Source organism: Ooceraea biroi, chromosome 1 (genome assembly GCF_003672135.1).
Source record: "Ooceraea biroi isolate clonal line C1 chromosome 1, Obir_v5.4, whole genome shotgun sequence".
Lineage (NCBI taxonomy): Eukaryota > Metazoa > Arthropoda > Insecta > Hymenoptera > Formicidae > Ooceraea > Ooceraea biroi.
Window position 1 is genome coordinate 16,053,336 of NC_039506.1, and position 24,065 is coordinate 16,077,400.

General features: G+C 45.0%; 1 protein-coding gene across 1 annotated transcript; it reads right to left on the reverse strand.

Annotated features, from left to right (window-relative positions):
- Positions 1 to 6,845: 6,845 nt before the first annotated feature.
- On the reverse strand, positions 6,846 to 14,606 carry LOC105274907 (innexin inx1). Its single transcript, XM_011331388.3, has 4 exons — positions 14,358 to 14,606; positions 11,359 to 11,466; positions 10,454 to 10,609; positions 6,846 to 9,739 (listed from the first exon to the last, which is right to left on the reverse strand). Exons 1-4 carry the CDS (start codon positions 14,604 to 14,606, stop codon positions 9,161 to 9,163), a joined length of 1,092 nt encoding a protein of 363 aa, XP_011329690.1. The 3' UTR covers positions 6,846 to 9,160.
- Between the last annotated feature and the right edge of the window lie 9,459 nt (positions 14,607 to 24,065).

Sequence of the window (24,065 nt, forward strand, 5' to 3'; positions counted from 1 at the left end):
TCCGTGCTTCGCACTCGCGGAATCGATGTAACTCCCTCGGCGGCGAGATATCGTCGTGCACGCTCGACACCTCGGACGGTGTCGGCTTTGTCGGCGTTACGAAAGTATAAGGGTTTCCTGCGCGAGTGAGGTTGTGCTGTTGGGCCGGTGCCAAGATAAGATGCGCTCGCTGTAACCGTTTTGGAGTTGAAACGTTTTTTGGGAAAATAAAACATTTTACACTTGTTCGCGCGCTCGCTCGCTCGCTTGCTTGCTTACTTGGACGTTCCGCCGATGTTTTAACTGCGGAATGGAAATGAGAAATGTTGAACGTGCCAAAATGATCAAATGCTCCGAAAAGCTGCAGAGGAACAGCTCGCTGGACATCGCCGGGGCTCGCGAAGCTAAACGTCCCAAATGTTCCTCACGTGGACGTCACCGGGGCGATGCATTTTTGTTAGGAAAATCGGGCGGATACACGTTTACTGAGATCCGCGGAAATATTGTAAATGTTCAAACGCGAACGCGAATAAAATCCCGTGAGGTATCTATTAAGCGGTTCGCGTTGTTTATGAATGTGTGTACCCGCATTAAACCTATCAAAAGCGCTACAGTGTATCCAGAATTTTAATTCGTGCGCAATTAACGCGGCGCTCTCGCGTTACGTTTTGACGTCTCGCGGAGAATAAAATCCAATAACAATTTATGCGGGACTCGCCGTTCTGCCAATTAGCTACCAATTTGCCGCTAATTCTCCGCGGCGATGGCCGCGCGCAGATAAAGTTATATCTTGATTATTATCGCCGTCGTCAAAACGGATATCCACAGTCCCGTCCTTCTTATTTGGCCGCGCGCGCGGAGTAAATATGGCGCGGAACGTTAGAAGGGAAACTTTTTCCAGATGCGGCTGAGCGATAGGGAGAGGATATCGCGAGGATGATAAGTGAGACAAGTGGTACCGGCGGATACACAACGGATACACGACGAGGATTGCGAAGTCTCGGCGAAAATGCTCAAGGGGGCCCCCTCGCTTTATTTATAACCGACGCGCGCAAGTTCTCTCTTTTGCTCTCTATCCCCATCTCTGTCTCTGTCTCTCTTCCACGTGATTCTTTTCCGAGTCCCATTAATGCTACGGGCCGGCGGGCTCGAACGGCGGAACGATCGAGAGCTTGGCGGCAATTAACGCACCGGCCACTTCAAAGGCACATCCGGCTTTGATACGCGCCCCCGTACATCTTGTTACGGTGGTGGGATACACCGGGCACTCGCGGGATAATCGCGGCCGAAAATCGATTTCAAGTCGATGAATCGGGGCTGTGATTTCCGCGATTCCGTTTCACGCGTGCGCTAGTTTATAGTTTATCGTTTACGCGATCGCACCCCTTGCCCCCCCTTCGCAACGGCGAAGAATCGGGTGTTCACGAGGAACAAGTGCACTTCGCACTACTTCCCACTTACCCTTTCATTTCACGCTCGCCCCGCGCGTGCGTCTCTGGCGCTTTTAGGACGGATTCACACCACGTCGTCGTTTCGAACCGAAGAAGGATCGTTGAAAATTTAAATATTCAATATTGAACACGGGAAATTGTGGCGGGTCTCGATGCTCTAAAGCAAATATAACTTGCTCCTTTTTTTACAAATCGTAATCGCCATGAATCGATCGTGATTACCTTAGACGCATGTTATATCTGCGGAGAGGAATTATTTATTATACAGGGTGTTTCCTCTAACTGTAGCACTTAGAATATTTCTGCTTCCTTTGATGATATGAAAAAAGTCAAAGGACGAAAATTGTTCGATTCAAAGAGACTAGTACTCTGGTAAGAAAATTATTTTTTTTAATGTGACCTTTCACAAGATATCAAGGTCATGAACATTTTTTTAAATGAGATGGTATATTTTCCTTAACGAAATGATGTAGCTTGTAAAAAAACAAATTCAACCATACAGAATATGTTGACCTTCGAATGACTTTGAACCACAAAAATCACGTTTAGGAAAAGAAACTCTATTGTATGTATAACTACAAAGATATACCTTTTTTTTACAGATGTTCGAAATGATCACCGTTTGCTTCCATACACTTTCGAATTCGATGAATAAACGATTGTTTTACGTTTTTGAGAGATTCCGGAATAATTGCGGTGCACGCACGCTGAATTCTTTCTCGCATATCTTCAGGTGTTGTCGGAATATCGCGATAAACTTCATTTTTTAGGTGTCCCTAAAGAAAAAAATCAAGAGGCGTAAGATCTGGTGATCGAGCCGACCAAGAAATTCTTCCACCACGTCCAATCCAGCGATCAGGAAGTGATTCGTGCGTCGGTGATCATTTCGAACATCTGTAAAAAAGGTATATCTTTGTAGTTATACATACAATAAATAGAGTTTCTTTTCCTAAACGTGATTTTTGTGGTTCAAAGTCATTCGAAGGTCAACATATTCTGTATGGTTGAATTTGCTTTTTTACAAGCTACATCATTTCGTTAAGGAAAATATACCATCTCATTTAAAAAATTGTTCATGACCTTGATATCTTGTGAAAGGTCACATTAAAAAAAATAATTTTCTTACCAGAGTACTAGTCTCTTTGAATCGAACAATTTTCGTCCTTTGACTTTTTTCATATCATCAGAGGAAGCAGAGATATTCTAAGTGCTACAGTTTGTTTCCTCTAACTGTAGCACTTAGAATATCTCTGCTTCCTCTGATGATATGAAAAAAGTCAAAGGACGAAAATTGTTCGATTCAAAGAGACTAGTACCCTGTATATTCCTCGTATGGTGAATCGCATAATCGTGTATTGCACGAGATCTTGATTTCCACGTGGCCTTCTTATCGCAGCGCCTTCGGAGATATTTAACTGGATCACAATTAGGCCGCGTAAGCGCGGACGATCATCGGCGCAATGTGAGTCGAGCCTTAATGCGTCCCGCGCTCCCTCTCAACCCCCCAGCACTCATGCCGAATGTTTATCATTCGCGTTCTTTATAGCGGAATTGAGCATAGATTGTGGCGATGCCGTTCCGGCTTTTTCTACCAGTCTACGTCTACCTTTAAGATGCCATTGCAGGCATACCTTGAGCACTGATGGTAATCGCGCGGGCTCCCTTTCAGATCGCCGGCGTCATCCACCGGACCCTCGCGGAAAGCCTAAACTATAACTTGAGCGGCATTTGATCCCGGCGATGTAACGCGGAGGAAGAGTATTAGTAAACGTATACCGTTTATCTGCGCACACAATATACGCAAAGAACTCCAATTTCCCATAGTTACAAGGCTCGTAAATTCTGGATTTAATTTGACGCAATCAAACGCTGAATTTGAGAAGTTCAGCGAGAGAGAAGGCTGCAAGATAAAGTCTTGAAATAGATAACGCCCGAGGAGCAACTGAAGCGTCTCGATGACGCTTCTCTTGCGAAGATCGGTCACACGTGTAGCCCCAAATATCTGAATCCGGCGCAGCCCAGGTTCGGGCGACTCGTGCACGCACGGAAATACGGAGAGTAACGTACTCGGATCCCGGAGGTACTTGAAGATTCTTCGCGCTCGAGTTGTGCCGCTCTACGCGCGGATTACATAACGGCGTAACGGCACTTCGGGCGTTTATTAATGAAGGAACCGCGAAGAGCGACGGAAGCGATACATCACCATTAATAGGCCGATAGTCGGACAATCGCGAGAGCAGACGGATATAGCGGGTGCGCGCGAGTTCGCAACCTCGACTTGTGAATTAGCTGGCGCTTGTAGTAAACGCATTAGCGCGGCGTAAAGCGCTTTAAATAAAGCGTGCGCGGCGTCATTCGATTGGAGATTAGATTGGCACGCTGCGTCTGCCTCGCCACGTGCGAATCGAGATATCTCGCGACCACGAATGGAACCCGAGCGGCGCGCGTCTGGTGAGATGTGAATCAGCGCGAGAATCATCTTGTCAACGTATCGGCAGGGAAATGTAAACAAAATGAGAGATAAAAATGTAATCACATGTGTTCCGTGTCGTCTCTCCCATTCGCATCATTTTTCACGCAATTTGTCAGTTTCTTTTTTTAGCTGCCGAAGATAAATATAAAGTTTGTCGTTACGTTTTGAAGGCTCCCGCGACGTTTCCGGAAACTGACATCGGGAGGGGACAATGGGGGGGGTCGTCTATTGTCAATTTCGCATTGTTCCTCTTTATTATATCTCTGTCACGTAGCGAGAACGCAGGATTGGTGCATAAACAGTGACAATGGCACATTTATCTGCCTGCGTTTGTCTCTTCCTCATGATACGAAAATAGAGAAAAGCGGGCATGTCCGCGCGCGCTTTTGGCCGAAAAACTCGGTGTTAATGTGATTTTTCATAAAGGGGGACCGACGATCTGACCACGTGGATCCGAGCGAGAGGCGAAAGCTTTCCGCTGATAATCTAAACACACGAATCCGAGCGAGACTGTCGAGTCAGCCAGTCCAGCCCGCTCGCCACGTCCGGGAGCAATGCATCATCGTGAACAAGGGTCGTCCGAAAATATCCGAAGCAGTAATCAGCGATTGGACTATGTAATTTCGATGGGCGCAATTTTCAATGTTGCGAACATAAAAGACGTTCCTTCCGTTAAATTTCTTTTACGTGTTCGCACATTGAAATTTAAACTCGATGACACCCTTCTGACAATTTGTAGGAATTTTTGTAATATCGAGCTTTATGTACGAAAATGCTGGAATCTCGCATTCAGTATTACAAGTGACTATAAGCTGGAGTGATGACTTCATCGTGAACTTACATCATATCGTTCACCGTGACGTGAACACGTCGTTTACCGTATTATTAAAAACCAACCACGCTGTCGCGACAAGTCTCCAAGAATCTTCTCTTCCGAGACTCGAGAGGGGACCTACGTCTTCTAGCGACTCGACATCGACAGCAAGGGACATAGGAAGGGACGGAAGGGCAGCGAATGTCCCCGGCGTTCATGCCTGCCACTCGCGGCCGCGTGCGCACGCTGTCACTCGGCTGTCGATCAGCGATCGGTCTCACACCCCGCGGCGAGAACACTCTAGCTCGACAACTTCCGCCGGAGGTGGTTCGCGGGGCGTCGCGACTTCCAGCGCGGCCGACGGCGGTCCGACATTTCCGTCGCTAGTCCGGGGATTTGAGATCAAGTTAGCGGGGAGTCGCGGATCTCTCGGCGACCGTCAACGATCCGCTCGGCATTCCGCTGGCCGCGAGCTCCGCGCCGGAAGCGGCGGACGTTTCCGCGCGGATCAGCCGCGTAGGGTCGCGTTCGCGGCGCGATCCGCTGTTCGTCGACGGCCCGCGGTTCGTCGGCGAGCGGTGTCGGCGTCGTCCTGTCGTCGTCGTCGTCGTCCACGCTCTCGATCCCGTCGCATCACACGCACGCACATTTCCGGCAGCCACTTCCGCGCGCCGCGCACGTACACGCTCGACTCCGTCGCGGGCAGACTCCGCTCCGCACTGGACGCGCGCGCTCGCTCGTAGCCGGGGCATGGCATCTCCGGTTAGGAGGAGCCGGAGACGAGGAGTCGGACCGCGCCAGGAATAGAAACGCCGAACCCGAATCGAGCGTGCGAGTATACGCCGGGAGCGCGTGCATCTCTTGCTGGGTAAGAGAAATAGAGAGAGAGGGAGAGAGAGAGAAGAAAGAAAGAGGAAGAGAGAGACGAGAGACTCCTCCGCGCTTCCACCTAGTCGCGCTCCGCGAGGCGTCTCTTTCGGGTATTCGTCCCTAATTTAGGACCGATTCTTCCGACGTCGATTAAACTTAATAAGGATCATTTTTTTCTTGTTTTCTTGGCATACCAAATGAGTCTGAAAATACGGGAAATGTCAGGAATTATTATAACAATCTATTGTGATGATAATACGTTTTTACGTTAGGCATTATGTAGGAAGTAACTTATAATGATAACAACTCGGTCGTTTCTCTCAGCAATTTTATTATAGTAAGTTTTTTAATAAAATATTATTCCGTAGTAAAATATTATTTTGTCAACACTGTCTGATTTAGTCCGAATTGTTTTACATTTATCTCACAGAACACAGCAAACCACTCAATAAAAGTCTCTCTGATACTGAACAGCGTGGCTCTTTCGATACGCTTTAGTACCCTGTGGTGATCAGTTTCCACTAGAACGCCTGTGCTATCGCAATTCGTTTGACATATATCTCTCCGCGTCTGCAGAATGGCAATCCGCCGTTCAAAGTTACGATGGATATAACCGCAGACATCGAGTATCTCGATAACGGTTTTAGTTTGCGTTTCCTCAGACACCTGTAGCACCGCAACCCTACCTGCAGTCCCGCCTGCAAAATGGCAACCCGCTTCGGCGTAAACGTATGAATTTTGCACGCAAAGGCGCTCGTGACGTGCGTAAAAGCAGCTGTAGAATTTAATATTTACTTACAAAATTTACCTTCTGACAAAAGAGGAAGTAACAAAAAAAAGACGACAATGCACGCGCTAGATATTGTTATGGAAAATTTCATATAACATCGTAAGTAAATTAACACGTAACGCTGCGCCTGTGGGCAGGCAACCCGCTGTTCAAAGTGCTCAAGTAGATGCACAACTACAGGCGGTCTGCTGCAAAATGACGAAATATGACGCAAGAGGCACAATGCCCACGAATTGCAATCCCTCGAAATTTATAACGATAATTAAACAATCGAACAGATTCACTTCGAACACCGCACTTGATAAAGTATCAGGAGAACATATCTAGCGCGTTATAGTTACAGTTCGGCATTACAATGCGCAGGAATTGTTTTCCACGAATCGATCACGTGTCGCGTTGAAATCTCCGCGTTTTCCCCGCGGAGGAAGAACGCAGGGTTCAGCTCTGGTTCAGATCGTTCAAGATTCAATCTCTTTACACATCTTTATTCTCTTAGATACAATCAAACTTAAACGCTAAGAGGCTATGAACGAACGAGTCCACGAGTCCCAAGTGGAAAAGTCTTGTCTCGACAACGGCGGCGTTGTCCGTAGAACACAAACGGCTAAAGAATCTTGCGCGGGATATCGAGCGAGTCGACAATAAAGTTTCTCGCCTCTCTCAAAGACTTCGACCTTTAGTCTCTCTCTCGATTGTTACTACTGTTTATCACATCTTACGCAATAACTGCAGGACATGCACGCGAGCACGATTAAGCAAATCAATTCCGATGCGATTAACGAATAAAAAGGAATTGAACAAAGTTAACGTAAGGAAGAACGAAGAAGTTTTTTTCTCTTACGATATTTCCGATCGCCACTACGCAATCATCGCAATCCTCCAGTAACCATTATTAGTCGAGCTAGCTCGTATGACGCGGTTCTCTTGCGGTCCAAGATGACGCAATCGGTTGGCAGCGAAAGTACACAAGCGCGTATACGTGAACGCGCCTGGACATGACTTAAGTCGTAATGCGAGAGTAATTTGTTCCCCGTTACGTTGCGCGGAAGGAGATAGTTTGAGATTACACGTTGCTCGGTATCGAAATCCTCGACCTTAATTTGAATGACGGACTTGAACCTTGTCTAAAAACAAAAAAAAAAAGAAATAAAAACTGCCAAGAGATTCTAATTCTCTGATATTCAATATTATATCAATATTATATTAAATATCTCTCAGTTTTACAACAAGATAAAAATATTCCCGTTACATAAAGACTCGGGATGTCATTGTTGAGCTCGTTAAAGACTCGAGCAAATTGAAGTCGAGGATTCTACACGCTATACCATAATTAAGCGACGCCAGATCACGCGTTCTTCTAACGTAGCCTCTTTTCTCTTAATTGACATATAAGGGATAAATAAGGCGCGCGTCGCTCATGAGATGCTCATGCGTCACGCCGAGTGAATAAATGTCCGCTAAAAACGCCAGGCCGACAGGCCGGTAACATGCACGTCACGATAAATTGCAACTTCATCGGTCATTTCATGCAAGCGAGCGAGCGGGCGGGCGGGCGGGAGAGATCGCTTAATCCGATGTGAACAGTTAGATTACACGTCGCACTTTTTCCAAGGTCGTCACGATCGACGTACCGAATTCCCGAACGCGACTGCGAGCACGAAGTAAAAGTGCCAATGGAAATGTTAATACGCTTTGAGCAACCGGCGAACGAGTATGCAGAGTGTACAATCACTTTTGCGCGACTAAGGCAATCGGCGATAAATTATATCTATCTGGTCCTCGGACATTAGTTGTGACACAGAATCACGTCGTCCTTCAATACATCAAAACGTAAACGCAACTCGTTGAAAGCATCTGGAAACTGAGTATTTTTTTTTAAGGAATTCTTTGCCTCGAATCGCGCGAGGTCCTCTTGAAGACCTTGAGGACAAGAAAACTTTCAAGGCGAATAAAAGTAAATTCGATCATCGAACGATCTCGAAGAGCTAAAAATACCTTTTCCATCGTCGTTCTCGTCCTGCTCCGCTGATGAAGGGGATACGCGCAGTGGAAACACCCTTTGCGCGTCCGTTACATTATATACATGACATACGGGTTCCGCAATTGAGCTAAATTTTCACGTACACTGCTCACGCCAGAGTCGCGTTAGGATCATTCCTCTTCGAATAACAGCGTTCGTCGAATAACGGACTATCGCTCCTCACCAGCTTCGTACCTATCCCTACATATATATTCTACATGAAACTGCCTCATTAAAATCTCATCCGCGCGCGCGAGACCGCGTAAGTGTAATATCGCTGCGCTGATCTCGCCCAAGCCGGGAATGTCGAAGAAGTGTGATCGTTGACTTGGAGAAGATCAATCTTGCGTAACGCGACTCGGAGCATCCTTCGAACTTTTAACAATTATTACACGGTCATAAAAAAACAAAATTGATGTCGAAACGATCGGTCATTCCTTCATCCATTTTCATGTTTAATTAAAAGCTTGAAGGAGATCGCTGGCGACAACTCCGAATCGCCACGTACAAAGGAAGCGGAATCAAGTCCGGCGTCAACCTCGATCCCTCTCGCGCGCGTGTGTGGATTAACGCTACGGTACTTGACGCGGTACGAAAATATAATCTATATAAGTCGTAGCGCGACGCCACGACGATACGCGCGCGATCAGCAACGGAAAAGCGCGTCGCGAGGTGTGGAGTGAGTCCATGTCGATGTCGTATTTAAGCTAAGTAATTCTCGTACTATACACCAACACGCTACACGTCTAGGACGGTCTCGCGCTTATGCCGTCACGGGCCTCGAGCTGGTGTCGCCCATCTTCTTCGTGAACTCCATGAGGAAATCCCTGTAGAGGAGCGAGTCCATGTTGCTCGCCAGGCAGTAGAGTATCCACCAGTCGCCCAGGTCGAGCTTCTTGCTGACACTCTGGCAGATCTCGATCGGCAGCATCCGCGTCGACAGATGCAGCAGCCGCGAGCGCAGGCTCGTCATGATAATAATCGCCAGGCGGTACAGCAGCAGGCCGATCAGCATGCCGGACAGTATCAGGAACCAGAACCAGATGAAGATGTACGTCTTCTCGTTGACGATGTTGAGCGGCAGGATGCAGAGCGAGTCGTGCTGCTGGATCGTACCGGACGGACCGTACTTGTGGAAGATGCACTTGGTGACGCGCGGGAATATGTAGACCATCGGGTCGATCCGCTCCTCCTGCGGCAGGTCCGAGAACTGCAGCACCCGCACCCCGTAGCTGATGAATTGCCCGCCGAAGAATCGGTTCATCAGGTACATCTGGCCGAATATGTTTATCAGGCAGAACACCTCGCAGGCGAAGTACCGATACACGTACGAGTTGTGTCTCTGAAAGCACAATTCGTCGCTGAATTAACGCCAATTGGACTCAACGAGGGCGAATTGGACTTAACGCGGTCGTCTCCCTCGTCCTCCTCTTCCCTCTCTCCCTCTCTCAGTCGCCCGCGAACCCCTGACGTCGCTCTGATCGTCATCTAACGTATTCCGCCTAAACGGCACCGCAATAATCTCGCACTAATCTATTTACGGAGCAAATGCAGCGCGCGATGCAGCGCGCGATACAAATCTGTCTCCGTTTGTCTTTCAGCGAGAAATAGAAGTACTCGACGCATCGATTCAGGCTACAGTTTCTCAACGATCTTTCTAGATTTACGTTCACGTGCCGTTACTAAATTGATGCGTATTTATTCCCGAGTTATGGCGCAGTTGAAAAGCGGGCATCGCGCTCCTTAACAATTCAAATTCAACGGCTATCTGCGAGTCTAGATTCCCGAGCTTGTTTTGAAAACATCTTAACGTGGGGAGGCGATGACACCAACGGCACGTGCGATGTTGTTGAAAGCTATACCGCTGGATATCAATGACCACCACGAAGAGTGATAAGACACATGCCTGTTAAATGATACCTTGAATTTTCTGACCCCGAATTCTATTGTCTACTACTATTTTGTAAATTTATATTTGAATGTCTGGGAAATTAAACGTGTCTATCAAGAACTCGTTACAGAAATCGGATTCGGATTTAGGACTTCTCGTTCTTACCCTGATGTGCCTCATTAAGTAATCCATGAGGACGTGTTTCTTCTTCGTTATGGTTTCCTGCTGATCCATGCCGTGATTCATGCCATTCACCAGCGTTTGTACCAGATTGCCTTCCCAACAATTCCACAGATATCGCGGCAAGTAGCACACAAGCGCCTGTTGATAAAAAAATAAATAAACAGAAACTCTAATTGCATACTAAATATCGCTGGTCGCCCACAATGGTAATAGCTGACCGAGTCCGCTTTTTCACGAAGCTACATTATTATGCAGGATACATCAAGAACGCACGCATGTATGCATAATTTTATTCCCGCTGAATTTACCGTCGATCTCTCTTCTGAATATCTTTCAGCGATCGGATTCAATCTTCTTCCACGAAATCTTCTTAATTCCCTGGATATTGTATTAACATTAATTTCCAAGTCTGAAATTAAAATCCTTACTGCTCACGCAAATGTCACTGCTCAAAGTGAATCGTGAAATCGATCGATCAGCTATTAACTTCTCTTACGCAGACAGATTTATATCACAATTAAAACTGGTCAAAAAGATCAGCACAGTGTAAATTAACATGTAAATCTCTTCATGTTAAAATTAAAATAAAAAAAATAAAATAAAAATAATTATTTAACATCTTCTGCATTTAACATCTCCTAAATTTCGGAGAGCGAAACCACGCCCCCTCTTCCTTCTGGCCCTCATACGGGCCGACAAGATGAGTCAAGTCGCCATACGAGAGATCAGCGCGGATCAGCAGAAAGACAGACGGACGGACGAAGCACAAAGAAGAGACGGCAGATCGGAGGAAGTCGGGCTCTATCTCTCGTCTGGCGTGCGCGCTCCCGTGCAACGCACGTGTAAGATAGCCGATAAGAAGGCACGAATGAAGGATCTGTGTCTACCTGGAAAAACAGCACGAAGCAGACCCACTGGTAGTACGTGTGATATTTCCTGGCGTTGACATCCCCGAAGTCGTTCGCCACTCCTGGATGGGCGACCTCCGTGCCGATCTGGAAACACGATATTTCAATGGGATACGATGATAACGACGATAACAGCTACGCGCGCTCGTGGCGCGCGCTCACGTTTGCGCGAATGACCACTCGACTCCCTTCTCGAGCACGATAACGAGAAACGTACCCCCTTGGGCCCGAAGAATGCCGAGAATTAATAACGACCGTGCCCCCCACGATCCCCCATGACCGCGAGATCACGTATGGTATAGAAATATTGCGGCAATATTGTAGCAACGTTGCAAGTTGCAGTCCTGTTTAGAATCCTCCTCAGACTGATCGCTACGATATAAGGATCGAAACGTTTGTATATTTTACTGTATTTTATTGCACAAATTCACATGCAATAAGGCGTGAAATTATGCACCAATAACCGCGTCGAGATTCTAACTTGGCCATTTAGCTTGGAAAAATCTTGATAATGTTCTATTGCAATCCGTTGCTGCAACGTTGCTGCAAGCTTCTATGCTGCATGAGATGGGAGAATCGAGGCTCCTCTTTGGACCTCTTTTTTTCGTTTAAATGTCCATTAGCACATTCATCTCGTGTGACTCGAGAGACCGCTTCATGTTTATTAAATCGAATGCGCAATATTACTCGCTTGACGCACGATGCATGTATAATGATAAAAATAGTATTCATCGTGTATTCATCTTAGCCAACGCGTTAATCTTCACCGTTTTTATCACGTTCGCAAAGGCGACTATCGTTTGCACGTTCCGGAATGCATTAACCGCCGCATTCAAGGCGGAATCTAAGTAGAATATAAATAACAAATACGTACATGTATATACGTATCGGCTAATATTTTGTCTGATTCCTTAACTTCGCATTACTTCTACAAATGCGGAATCGTGTCAATCGTGCTTATATATTTGAGTAAAAATATCATATCAACTGCTGCCATTCAGATCGACAAGCTCTCCCGCGCGAATTGGAATCGTTTACGTTCGCAAAATTTTAGTCTCGCCGACGTGTCGTGTCCAAGCATTTTTGACGTTACATGTACGTTTCTTTTTTCTAATAGGGGAATATGTATCAGGTATTCCTCTATTAGTTCAATTATACATGTATACGTGTCAATTAAAATCGCAATTAACTGCCTACAACGTTCCCCGACGTCTCGTTCCAACATATTTCGATAAGTATATATCGCTTTTCGTTCTGTCGGTCATAATCTTGGCATTTCCTTCGCTTTCCCGTGTGAGAAATCTCTTGGAAACTCCCCGAGCATTCCACAAATGTTAATCACGTGACACATGAAGTATTTCAACCTGGAAATTTATGAGGAATTCGAGTAATAGATACCGAAGCCTTTCTATCACTGATAAAAAAATAGTTGAATTCTATATGGTTGGCGCCTCAGACGCCTATAAATTATAGTATCCTGAAATTATAGTACTATAGAATAGTGCTAATAGTATAATGGTTTATATTACTGGTATTATAACAGAATTTACTACAAAAATAAATATCCTGACTTAATAATTTTTAATAATGTTTTTACCATGCATAGTCAATTTTATTATCGATTTTATTATCAGTGATTGGCGATATTATCGATGACGATGAAAGCCCGCGATATGACGAGCATTTACAAAACGCGTAAATTGCGAATGACGTTCCGGCGAACGTCAAAATATATTCTCCAAAAAGCTATACGCACGTGAAATACGAGACACGAAACTATATCTCGCTATCGCGAGCGGAAATCAAACACTGCTTATATTACCGGCTAGTGATCTATCGGATCAAAGCTGTAAACGTGACAAATACTTCACTATTACCGGCGAAGCCGTGTAGTATCGTGTATCGAAAACAGTATCGTGTACACGATGATGCAATCTGATGGAGAAACTGCAAAATATATTTTAGAGTATGTAATAATGATCTAAATGAGCGCAATGATTTTAAGTATAAATTATGAAAATGTGTAGATATAATTGTGCAGCTACGGCTTGTTCCAACGGCTATTCTAAAGACTCGATTTTTAGATTCGCGATTTTTATCTCACGGGTTGTTACCCGGTAATTGGCACTTCACGTTCATATAACATATGATAATTTAGATAATTAGATATATACAACTATACGTACGTAGTATATTCCTACACGTATACGTGTGAGTGCGATGAACGTAAAGGCGATATACAACGAACGATTTCTATTGAGCTTGGAAATAAAAGAATTACAGCAATTGAAGAGATTACTGAACAAGTAAATAATGTAGTAATGTAGTTAATGAAGTAGATGATTAAATTTTCATGAAAAGGCGACGATAAAATAGTCAAAAATGTACTTTTTAAAAGATACGAGATTTACATAATCAATGCAGTTGTCGATCGATAATGGACTCGCTAATAGCTTCCTGCAAACTGTCTTTCATAAATATTTATAGAACAAACTGGTTTATGTGCTCGTTTGAGCGTTCAACAAATTATGACGATGAGAGCTGTTTTTCTAGCTTTCAATGTTTCTCCGTGAATTTATTTAATGCGATAATAGATAGGTGCGTCTCGAGAGTGGCGTGCAGCGTTGTTGCAATGACACCGAATACGGAGATTTCAGGACGAGCCAATTTTCGAAAACTACTTCTCTCATCCGCACATCATCGTGCATTATCGAGTCCGTAGAAGCACTGCTGTTCGCCTTGACACATAGAGGCTTTTGCAGAAACAATTTCAAGAACACACAAGCAGCCGCGATATTCCGAATACGAAATCTCCGTAATCGGCGATTCCCTGCCAATTTGGGGAACGGCGACGAGGAACGATGACGAGGAACGATAATTAGAAACAAGTGTGTTGGCGCGGATGAAGACGTAGACGAGAATCGCAGCAGCGAAAATCAAACACATGCACGCACACACACACACACGCATACACACACCTGTCGATTGAAGGCGTCGGGCATGGTGAACGTGGACGTTATCCAGCAGTAAGTGTTGATAACATGCGTAGGTAGACCCTGGACGATACAGGAGATCGGATTACCAACGTACTGGGTGGCCGTGATCACCATCGAGCACGTGAACAGCAGTGCCGTAGTGAAATTGTTGTGCAAGCGGAACACCATAGAGTCCGTGGTGATCTCTTGCCGTTTAAAGTAACGGCCTACGTCGCTTAGCAGCTTGTACATGATTGCGCCGGGGACTTCGCTGGTCCAGGGACGACGGAGACGATGTCGACGTCGACGTCGATGGACGTCGACCACGGGCGCTTCAACCCCAAGGACGAGGCTCTGCTCCTTCTTCTTTACCTGCCACCTGCCACCAGGAGCACAACCACCACTACCACCTCCTCCACTACCACCACGTGTACGATGATCCTCCTAAGCGGGATGACCAGGTCAGCCCTTCTTCCGTTTACCGGGCCGAAGTCTAACGTCACCGGCGACCGTCACTGGGACCACGAAGACGTACCGTCAACCGGCACTAACGAGCGTGGCTCATCCACCGCGTTCTCGCGCGAACGAAAGCAGCAAAACGAAACCACAGAGAGAGAGACACCGAGAGCGTGCACGGTTGTCCACGCGGCGAGCCTCTCTACCTCCCTCTCTTTTTTCTTTCGTCCGTCTTCCGTCTCGGCCTCACCAACGCGCCGCCCCGCTTCGCCTTCCTCCTCTGTTGCCCCCTCTTTCTGTCTCTTTTTCCACTGCCCCCTCCTGTCTGTCTCTCTCGTTCCCTCTCGCCGTGTCGGTTTCCTTCTCTCTCCCTCTCTCTCTTCCCCTTCGTGCCCTTCTTCTGCTGCCTCTCTCGTTCTCTCTCTCTCTATTACTTCGTAAAACTCCCTATCCCCGCCGGGGGTCCTTCGTTCCCTCGATCTCCGCGCGAGATCGGTCACCGAACCACACGAACTGGACGAGTTCCCGACGAGTCCACGACGTGTTCCAGTTCTTCCTGCGAGTGATCGGCCGGCTCTCCGGTTCACGCGCTCGCGTGAATCATTTAGCGAGCGAGCAATAAAGCGCCGCGTTACAAAGTGCCGGGAGAGAGGGGGGCACGCAAGCCGCGCGTCTTCGTCGCTCCTCCCGCCCCGTTCCCGTCCCTCCTTCTTTTTGGACCTTATCCTCGCCGCTTCCGCTTCTCCCCTCCTCGCCCGGCGCCCTTCCGCACAACCTCCCCGACAATTATCCCGCTGCTTAATTATACTTTTCCTGATAATCGGCTGAGGAATTTCTCGCGCAGTACAATACTCGCGCTATAGTATCTCCTCTCGGCGGTTGACGGTTACCCGGGGAATACCTGCGCGCGTCTCGAAGCCGAGCGCCGAGTCTCGAAACGACCTCGACGCGCGCGTAAACAAACGTCGGCGGGATCGAGCTACGCGTATCCGGAGTATCCTCCCGGCGCGATCCTCCCCCCGATCGTCCCTACTCCTTTCCTCGATCGCGAGCGATCACCGATCGATCCCCGCGATCCTCGCGAGCGAGCGCGAACTCAAACGGCCGCCAGCCCTCCCCTTTTCCTCCTTCTCGTTCCTTCTGTTTCTTGATCCTCCCTTGCGCCTCTCTTCGGGCACGTACTCCGGAGAATCACGGGCGAGTGAAGGCAGCTATCCGACAGCGAACGGAACTAGCGGCGTACCACTGTCGCGTATCGAGGAAGCGACACTAACTACCAACTGTCAATCGCGCCAACCCCCCGTCTCTCCTCTCGCTCGATCTCTCTTCTATTCTTTTTGTCTTTCTCTCTTATTCACTCTGCCCACATCTCCCTTCCCAACAAAGCCTCTTCTCCCCCCCACTCGGTACAGCCGTCGCAGTGCTCTATGCACGCATGACGCTAAATGAAATTGTGCAGCGGCGAGGCTCGCCGCTCCAAGTGCCCCGTCTTGCGTGCCCCTTTTTCCCTCTCTCCTCTCTCTTTCTCTGTTTCCTAGAGGATTAAATTATTGTTTCCCTCTTTTCTCCGTTTTCGTTCTTTTCGCCCTTCCCTTTCCCACAGAAAACACCGTGAGACTGTACTGCGGCTTCGGATGCGTGATGACGTGCGTACGTGCGTGCGTGCTTACGCGCGTAGCAGTCTTCTTGAGCGGCGACTGATGAGAAGTCGCGGTTGTTTGTTGTGCCGTCATGAGGGGGAGGGGGGTCGAGCTGGGAGTCGAGGGGGGCGGCGAAGGGCGAAGAGAACGGCAGGGATCTCCGCGGGGATACAGAGGGACCAGCAGAGCGGCGGACATGTGCACACGCGAATGGGGGAATGGGCCCCCATGGATGGGGAAGGATACCAGAGGGATGGGAGGGGGGCGCGTGCTATAATGTGCGCGCGATCGGTGTTCCATAATGCGTGCCGCACGCTCGACCATTCGACGACGTTACTACCGTTACCATGATCGTCCTTTTTACAGCGGCATTTGGCTCTGGGGAGATGGGGGACCCCTTGCCGGTACGGTGCCCCGCATGCCCCTTCCATCCACCCATGGGGTGGATGGCGTTGTGCGTCCCTTTTCGTTCGGGTCCCCCCTAGAAAGGCATAGGTACATAGAATTTCAGGGTCATGTCTTTTAGCTAACTTCACGTGCATTCTGGGTAGTTTGAATTTTAATTATCGCGGCGCCAAAGTTCACGTGACGTAATATTTAGAAATGTAATGTAACATGCGCGTTAATTACTGATCTTTTCCTTTTACAAATGTTTTCACCCCAGACGATGTTTTATACGTCTTGCGTATTGCAATGAAAAACGTAATGATTATTTTATGACGATTGGAGTATCTCTTACACCTCGTTGCGCAAGGTTTCGTCAGACCGCAATCTCTCTGATCTTGCTCGGAATCATTACTGCACTCGCCGTTATATAATTATTTCGTGGAAGTAATTCATCTCGATCACATTCGCAGCTACCAGCCAAGGCAGACAACACCTTTTGTATTTGCCGACGACATTTGAAACGTGAAAACATCAACGAGATATCTACCGAAGAGAAAGAGAAAGAAGAAAGAGATATGGTAGCTGCGTATAAAGAAACATGGCGTTATCATGGAATATGCAAACTGCCAAAGTGTACAAATATGTTTCAGGACATCGGTATGCTCTTGTGTTTATCTTGCAATGAGCTCAGAAAGCAACCCGATAACACTGTTCGCCCGCGTTTGCCGATTCGCCGATACGAGCTCTCTTAAAAAAACGCAATTGTTAATAACTTAGTTTTATTTTTCTGATATCAGTTACCTTGTACAGGGAATGCGCATAACAATTATCACTCTTTTTCTGTAACAATGCCGAATGTATTAACAATTATACGATTTCGTAATAACAATACATCCTGTAATTGCATACTTCTACTTCAAGGCTGTATTTTGCTACGAGCGACTGATTCATCTCAAACGATACGCGGCATAATAAAACAATACGCGTGTTTCATGTCCTGTTAATTAATTTTATCCGCTTAAAATATCGACATGACGATTTCACAATATTTATATCAACATTTTATCGTGTGCTGTTAAAATTAGATACTCCAATCGTTGTTCTGTATTTTAGAGTATTTATTTTAACTCTATTTTAGCTCGCTCCATGTCGCTCTTGCTAGCTAACGTGAGCATAATCCTTCATCGGAAAATATCGAAATTCACTCGTCCTTCTTCGTGTTCTTCGAAACCTCTCAGGAAGCAGCAGCTTTCCATCTTATCCTTGCGTTTTTGCTGTTCCATCTGCGCTTGTAGCTGCTCAAACTCATTTACGGACCGACGGTTCTCATTCTTGCTTCCTCTGCGGATCGCGGATGTCGTGGCAAGAATGGCATTTTCTTTCATGCATTCCGAATAACTGTAGCGTGCGATACTTTCATGGAAAAACCTCCATAATGTATAACAATTTTATTAGTAACCTTGGCTCATATTCAGAACGCGCTTACAACGCTTATAAAAGTACCTCTAAAAGTGGTTGAAAAACCACTTGGTTGGCTGAGAAGCCACGTTGAAGACGCTTTTATCGTTGCAAGCGCGTTTTGAACATCAGCCCTGTTCTAGACGGATATTATTAATAACAAAAAGTTCCTAAAACCACTCGCACGTCATAAATTAAGTAATAAAATTTCCCAACTGACGGTGCTTGTGTCGAGCATGCTTTCCGAGATATCACGAATTTCCAGCAGCCTCCGTCGTCATCCCTTTCCCTTTATTTCGCAACCGCCGTCATGATTCGTTACGCATGGGCAATGAGTGACACGCATGTTTGTATGAAAATTTCGCGTGCGAGCCTCACCGGTGACTCACGTTTGCGTCGCGTAAATGCATCGGAAACGCGTGAGAATTACTACGGATTCGATTCCATTCATGCGGATGCGGCGCGCGAGTGCCCGTGCTCGTGACGACCCGCACATCCGCGGATTCTGTTGCACATCCGCCGTTAGTTACGTTTTTCGTCGACTCCCTTCGCCGGCACTCGGATTGGTGGACCAGACGCGCGAGGTGACGCAACGAACGGAGGACGAGAGGCGGCCCGCGTGCATCTTATGCAACGTGAACGCTGCGCGAGCTGTCCGCATCTGCTCGCTATTACCTCCGAGATGCAATTTTCGCGTCTTTGTGTCTGATGTCATTAATTCAGAAAAGCTCGGCTCTTTCATCGTCACGGTCAGCGGTCATCGTTGCAGGTCCGCTGAGCAGAATCCAAAATATATAAATCGAATATATATATATAACAGGATTGAAGCGCGCACTCATAGAAAAGATTTCTGGACTTAATGCTATTACTTTTTAATCTATCATAAAATAAGATCGCTATAGCGACAATCATATTTATTATTGAAAAGAAGCATATTTTAATCTTGAATAGAAAATTCGAAAATCTAGATTCAAATAATCTTGGTGCTATCTCATTAATTTTCTCAGAAGGATTTAGATAAAAATTTCTAGCAAGTTCAAAATATTCTTGATTTAAGAATATTGTGAGATCTAAAAGACATCTTATTCTATTCTTCTAAGAGAATTTGTAGAATTTGCACAAACCGGCCAATATTTATGTGTTGCAATCGAAAATCGGAAAAGTGTTTCTGTGTATTTCTGTGTTTCTGTTATTTACAATGAATAAGTGCAATACTCTACAAGAAATATTAAAAAGTATGGAAATGTCTTATCTCGAATCTTATTTCTCAAGTAAGTAGTATATTGTATATACTTACTTACATTTCCATATCTTTTAATATTTCTTGTAGAGTATTGCATTTATTCATTGTAAATAACAGAAACACTTTCTCGATTTTCGATTGCAATACATAAATATTGGCCGTTTTATCCGAATAAAGGACGCAGAAGCGCCGAGTCGACGAGCGACTGTGAGAAAATAATGCGTCGACATCGACAAAGCCCACTATAAAGTGGCGCTAATATCAAATTATTCTACATACAAGAATATATAAGCATAAATTTGTATATGTTACTCTTGTCTCAAGACAGTAAGACAATCTTATTTAATTCGAGAGAGAAGAATAGAAATTACTGATTTAAATTAAAAATTGTTTTATTTTCATATTTTTTATACTTGTAATACGATTCAATTAGTCAAGAATATTTTTCGTCTTGTTATCAGAAATCCTTTCTGAGGGTGCGCGTTTCAATTGTAATAAATATTTTTATCGTGATATTTTATTTTATTTTTTTCAGTCCACTGCGGTTTTCCAGATCAAAAATCGTATTCGGGCTTATTTGGCATACGCTAGATCAGGTATGCCAGACCAAATTTCTACTCGGGTAATAATAATCCCTACACAGAAGCAATTAATATTATCTTAATGATATTAATGAAATTATCATCAATTATCGTTAGCTTAATGACATCGTTATTTTAATGATGACGCACGTGAATGAACCGTGCCGCACGGTTTGCAGAAGCCGCTTTTCCACTTTTCGCTAATTCTCCCTGACAGAAATCCACTGGTATCCACTGGAATCGACTGGTATCGTAACACAATGAGACACGTTTAATTCCCGTACACGCCTAAATGCCTTTAAAAATTACGGCTCAGCTGATTGATTCCTATTACGACGGCCGCTTTGTCAGTTGTCCTCGTTAGCTAGTTATTTATTGATTATTCATGTATTCATCGTCTGCGCCCGTACGTACATGCAACGCATAGATACCTTGACAATAATCACGGTGCAATTATGTGTCGAATGTAATTTCTATCGTTTCATCACGATGCGCATAAAAAATATGATACGTCTTATTTTAATTCATTATTTGTGCGCGTAACAAGTCTTATATATTAAATCTATAAATTAATTAATTCGGCTTCTTCGAAAATTCAAATTGTATTTATATAAAAGGTAATATAACTTTACTTTTACGACTACACTTTTCGACCAATAATAGGATGGGAGAATATTTTTACTTAAAATAATTGTTAGAAATTAGGATAAAATTACAGACACACTGCAGCACGGTTTATTATATTAAATAATATTTTCTACGTTGCAAAATTCAATATTTGATCGCGAAAATTAAAAAGTTTCGCAGAATTTAGTTAATGCTTGAGGAACCTACGCAAAATTAACAAATTCTGGCGATTTGTGTATGCGAGAATTAACGGCCGGCACAAAAGATAAGAAATCGATTGTGCGCTCGATCGCTAGCGTTTCACAATGGTCGAAAATAATTACAGCTCTCTTTTTTTTGTTGCAATCACAGAGTTCTTTAACCTCGGCGAACCTTTCACTTCAATAGTTTTTTTTTCATTTACTTTCGATACGTTGTACGTATCGGAGCATTTTCATCGCGACCGTAATTCGTGCCGTACACGTGGAGCCATGCATTCCCCCCAAATAGGGGCGGAGGGGGGTCAGCCGAGCCCCGTCAGACCGGTTTGCCGGATGGCCGCAGGACTGAGAACCGCTGTGACTCAATCGTGTCAATTGTGACGAATATGCGACCGGCTGGTTTCTCTTTCCTCTCTCTTTCATCCTAATGACGCCCTTTGAGCATCTTACTTTGACTTGAAACCAGAATAAGAGAAAAAGATTGATCTCCCTGGAGAGGGTTCAAAACGGGACCGAAATATTTAAACTCCTATTTAATCCGAAAAAATAAAAAAATTGTAATATGCCTATGCATCAACAGCTACATCACTAGGTTTTATTTGTGGACTAATATTAAAAAATAATATTAAAAAATATTAAACAATAATTAAAATATCATTATTCTCCAAAAAGCTTCAGTGTGCTTCATCATCTTCCAGAGCTCTTCCAGAAATATTAGCTTGGCTGGAAAGTCCATGCGGAATTTTTAAACAAAATTTAAACACGAAACTTTATATTAAGAACTAATACAAGGTTTTGTGTTTGAATTTTGCTGAAAGAATCCGCACGTTTTCCACGCAGTCAACCCAATATTTTATGACGGTAGTTTTTTAGAGTGGTTTTCTTTAGGGTTTCTCTAGGTTTTGCCAAGGAAATTCGCAGGTTTACGACAGTCCTTGCGGTGCTCTCAAAACCTCGAGAAATAGAACGACATTCCTATATAACGTCTCACATTAGTATTAAAAACTGCTTTTCAGCAGTTTCGCAGCAGCGCTGCGACGTTAACAGCCGGCTGTAAATCGAAATCATGGACAAGACGAAGTTAACGTTGAAATCTCGAGGAAACGCGTATGCACGCGGAGCGCCGTACATCTGGCGCCCTAGATAGATTAAGAGCAACCTGTTGCTCGTCGACACGGCGACGATGCGTTTAATGTTCGCCGTGCCGTACACGTATAAACCGTGCAGCGAGAAGAGACCAGCCGCCAGATTGGCCAGCGCTGATTGCGGGAGGCCTTTTGTCTCAAGCGCAAACCGCAAGTACCTCTAAACTGCAAACTCCATTTCGAAATGCATTAACGTTTCTGCAGATTCTCTCCGAGACGAGCACGAAGTCGATTGAAACTCGAAATTATCGCGAAAATTGATTCCCAAAGAAATTACTGATGATTGGCTCTTTCCTAATTTTCTAAAAGATTTCTCTTATTGCACATGTTTTTGCACGTCTCTTCTTTTCAAAGAGGATAAAGGAAAAAGGATAGCAGTGTTCTGAAACGTGTGAAACGCCAACTGAATTGCAGCCTTTATCTTTTTGCGTGAAGACGATCCGTATGCAGCATGTGAATATTGCGAATGTGCGTCTTTGTATTTTGCAGATGCATCTGAATTTTCTCACGCAAATCCGGTGGATGTGACCGAGTAGCGATCGAACCTACGAAAAGCAAGTCGCATCCCGTATTGCGTGGTCGTCCGCACATTCGACTGCCGCGTACGCGTTCGGCATATCTATTGATTGCGATGTATGTATGTACAGGGCGCACGTATTCGGGAAGTCATTGGGATCGAATAGCTGTTGTAACGAGCGAGCTGAGAGTGAAACGTATTTACGAATGCTCGACAAAAGAAGCCTATTATTTCTTATCATCACGTGGCGTGAAATAAAATTTCCTTTCAGAGAGAAAGAAATATATTTGTAAGCGTGTAATTTACAGCATTCGTAAAATAAACTATGTGGAGCAAAATGGAAATTTGTAGAGGTATTATAAAGAGAAAAGCAGTAAGATAAAGGTCGCTGACGTAGTCAGATATTTATGTCTACGTGCGACGGAAAAGTGGGACTCATAAATATTAGGAAATACTTAAGAGTCCCTTCGAAGAATTCCCAAGTTCAAGGCTGACCTTAAAAGTTGCACCCTGGGGTCTAGGAATGAAAAGAAACTGAAAGTCGGATTTTCTATTTTGCAGTTCATTCATAACTCTGTTTCATTTCCGTGAAAGCATAATTCACCTTTCGTGGACTTTTTATTTTCGAGCATTCATATAATCTGCTGTAAAATCGCTACATTGTTACATTTAATGTAATAAATCGTGTCTTCGCAGGAATGCAGTGTTTATCGTCTTTACATACTGAATACTTTTTTATTAATTATTATTAAATTTTCCCATTTCAATTAGGAACGAAGCGTACAGCAAACGTGCATCTTATCACGCATTTTTATTAAGAAATATATAAATTTATTTCATTAATAAATAATAACAAAGAAGTAATAAGTAAATACAGACACCACAAATCCGATCACAAAAACCGAAATTGTAGGACAGCGCGTTTTTCGAAACTGTTACTTAAACCGATTCTCCGAGAAGTCCTTCGAGAATTTTTCGGGAAATTTTCGGCTGTTCCACGGGAGATTAGTCGACATTGTTTCTTATCGCAGATATAACCGTAATCTGAAACCGACGGCGAAATGTCAAACCGCAGGTTTAGTCGGTCCGAGATATTTCGTGCAGCCAAATGGCAACCAAGTGACTCCGAGAGCGCACAGCTGCATTTCAGATTTTCCAATTGTCACATCCGCCCCTCGGGCTCATGCGACCCTCATTTCCTCTCGTTGCCTTTCCTTTTCAAAGTATAATTAACCCGCGGTGGGCTTAGATGACGCCTGGAACATTCGATACGACCCGCTATCCGGAGTGTTGCTAACGTAAGCAAGGAGACATGAGCCTTAAGAGACGTAAGCATACGTGTTAGCGGCGCACGTGTGTGTTCGTAGCTCAAACAAACGTGACGACATAAAAATCCGCGTTATTACATACACAGAACGATCGGCAGTAGTTGTCAAAGCAAAGCTCGTCTCTCGGAA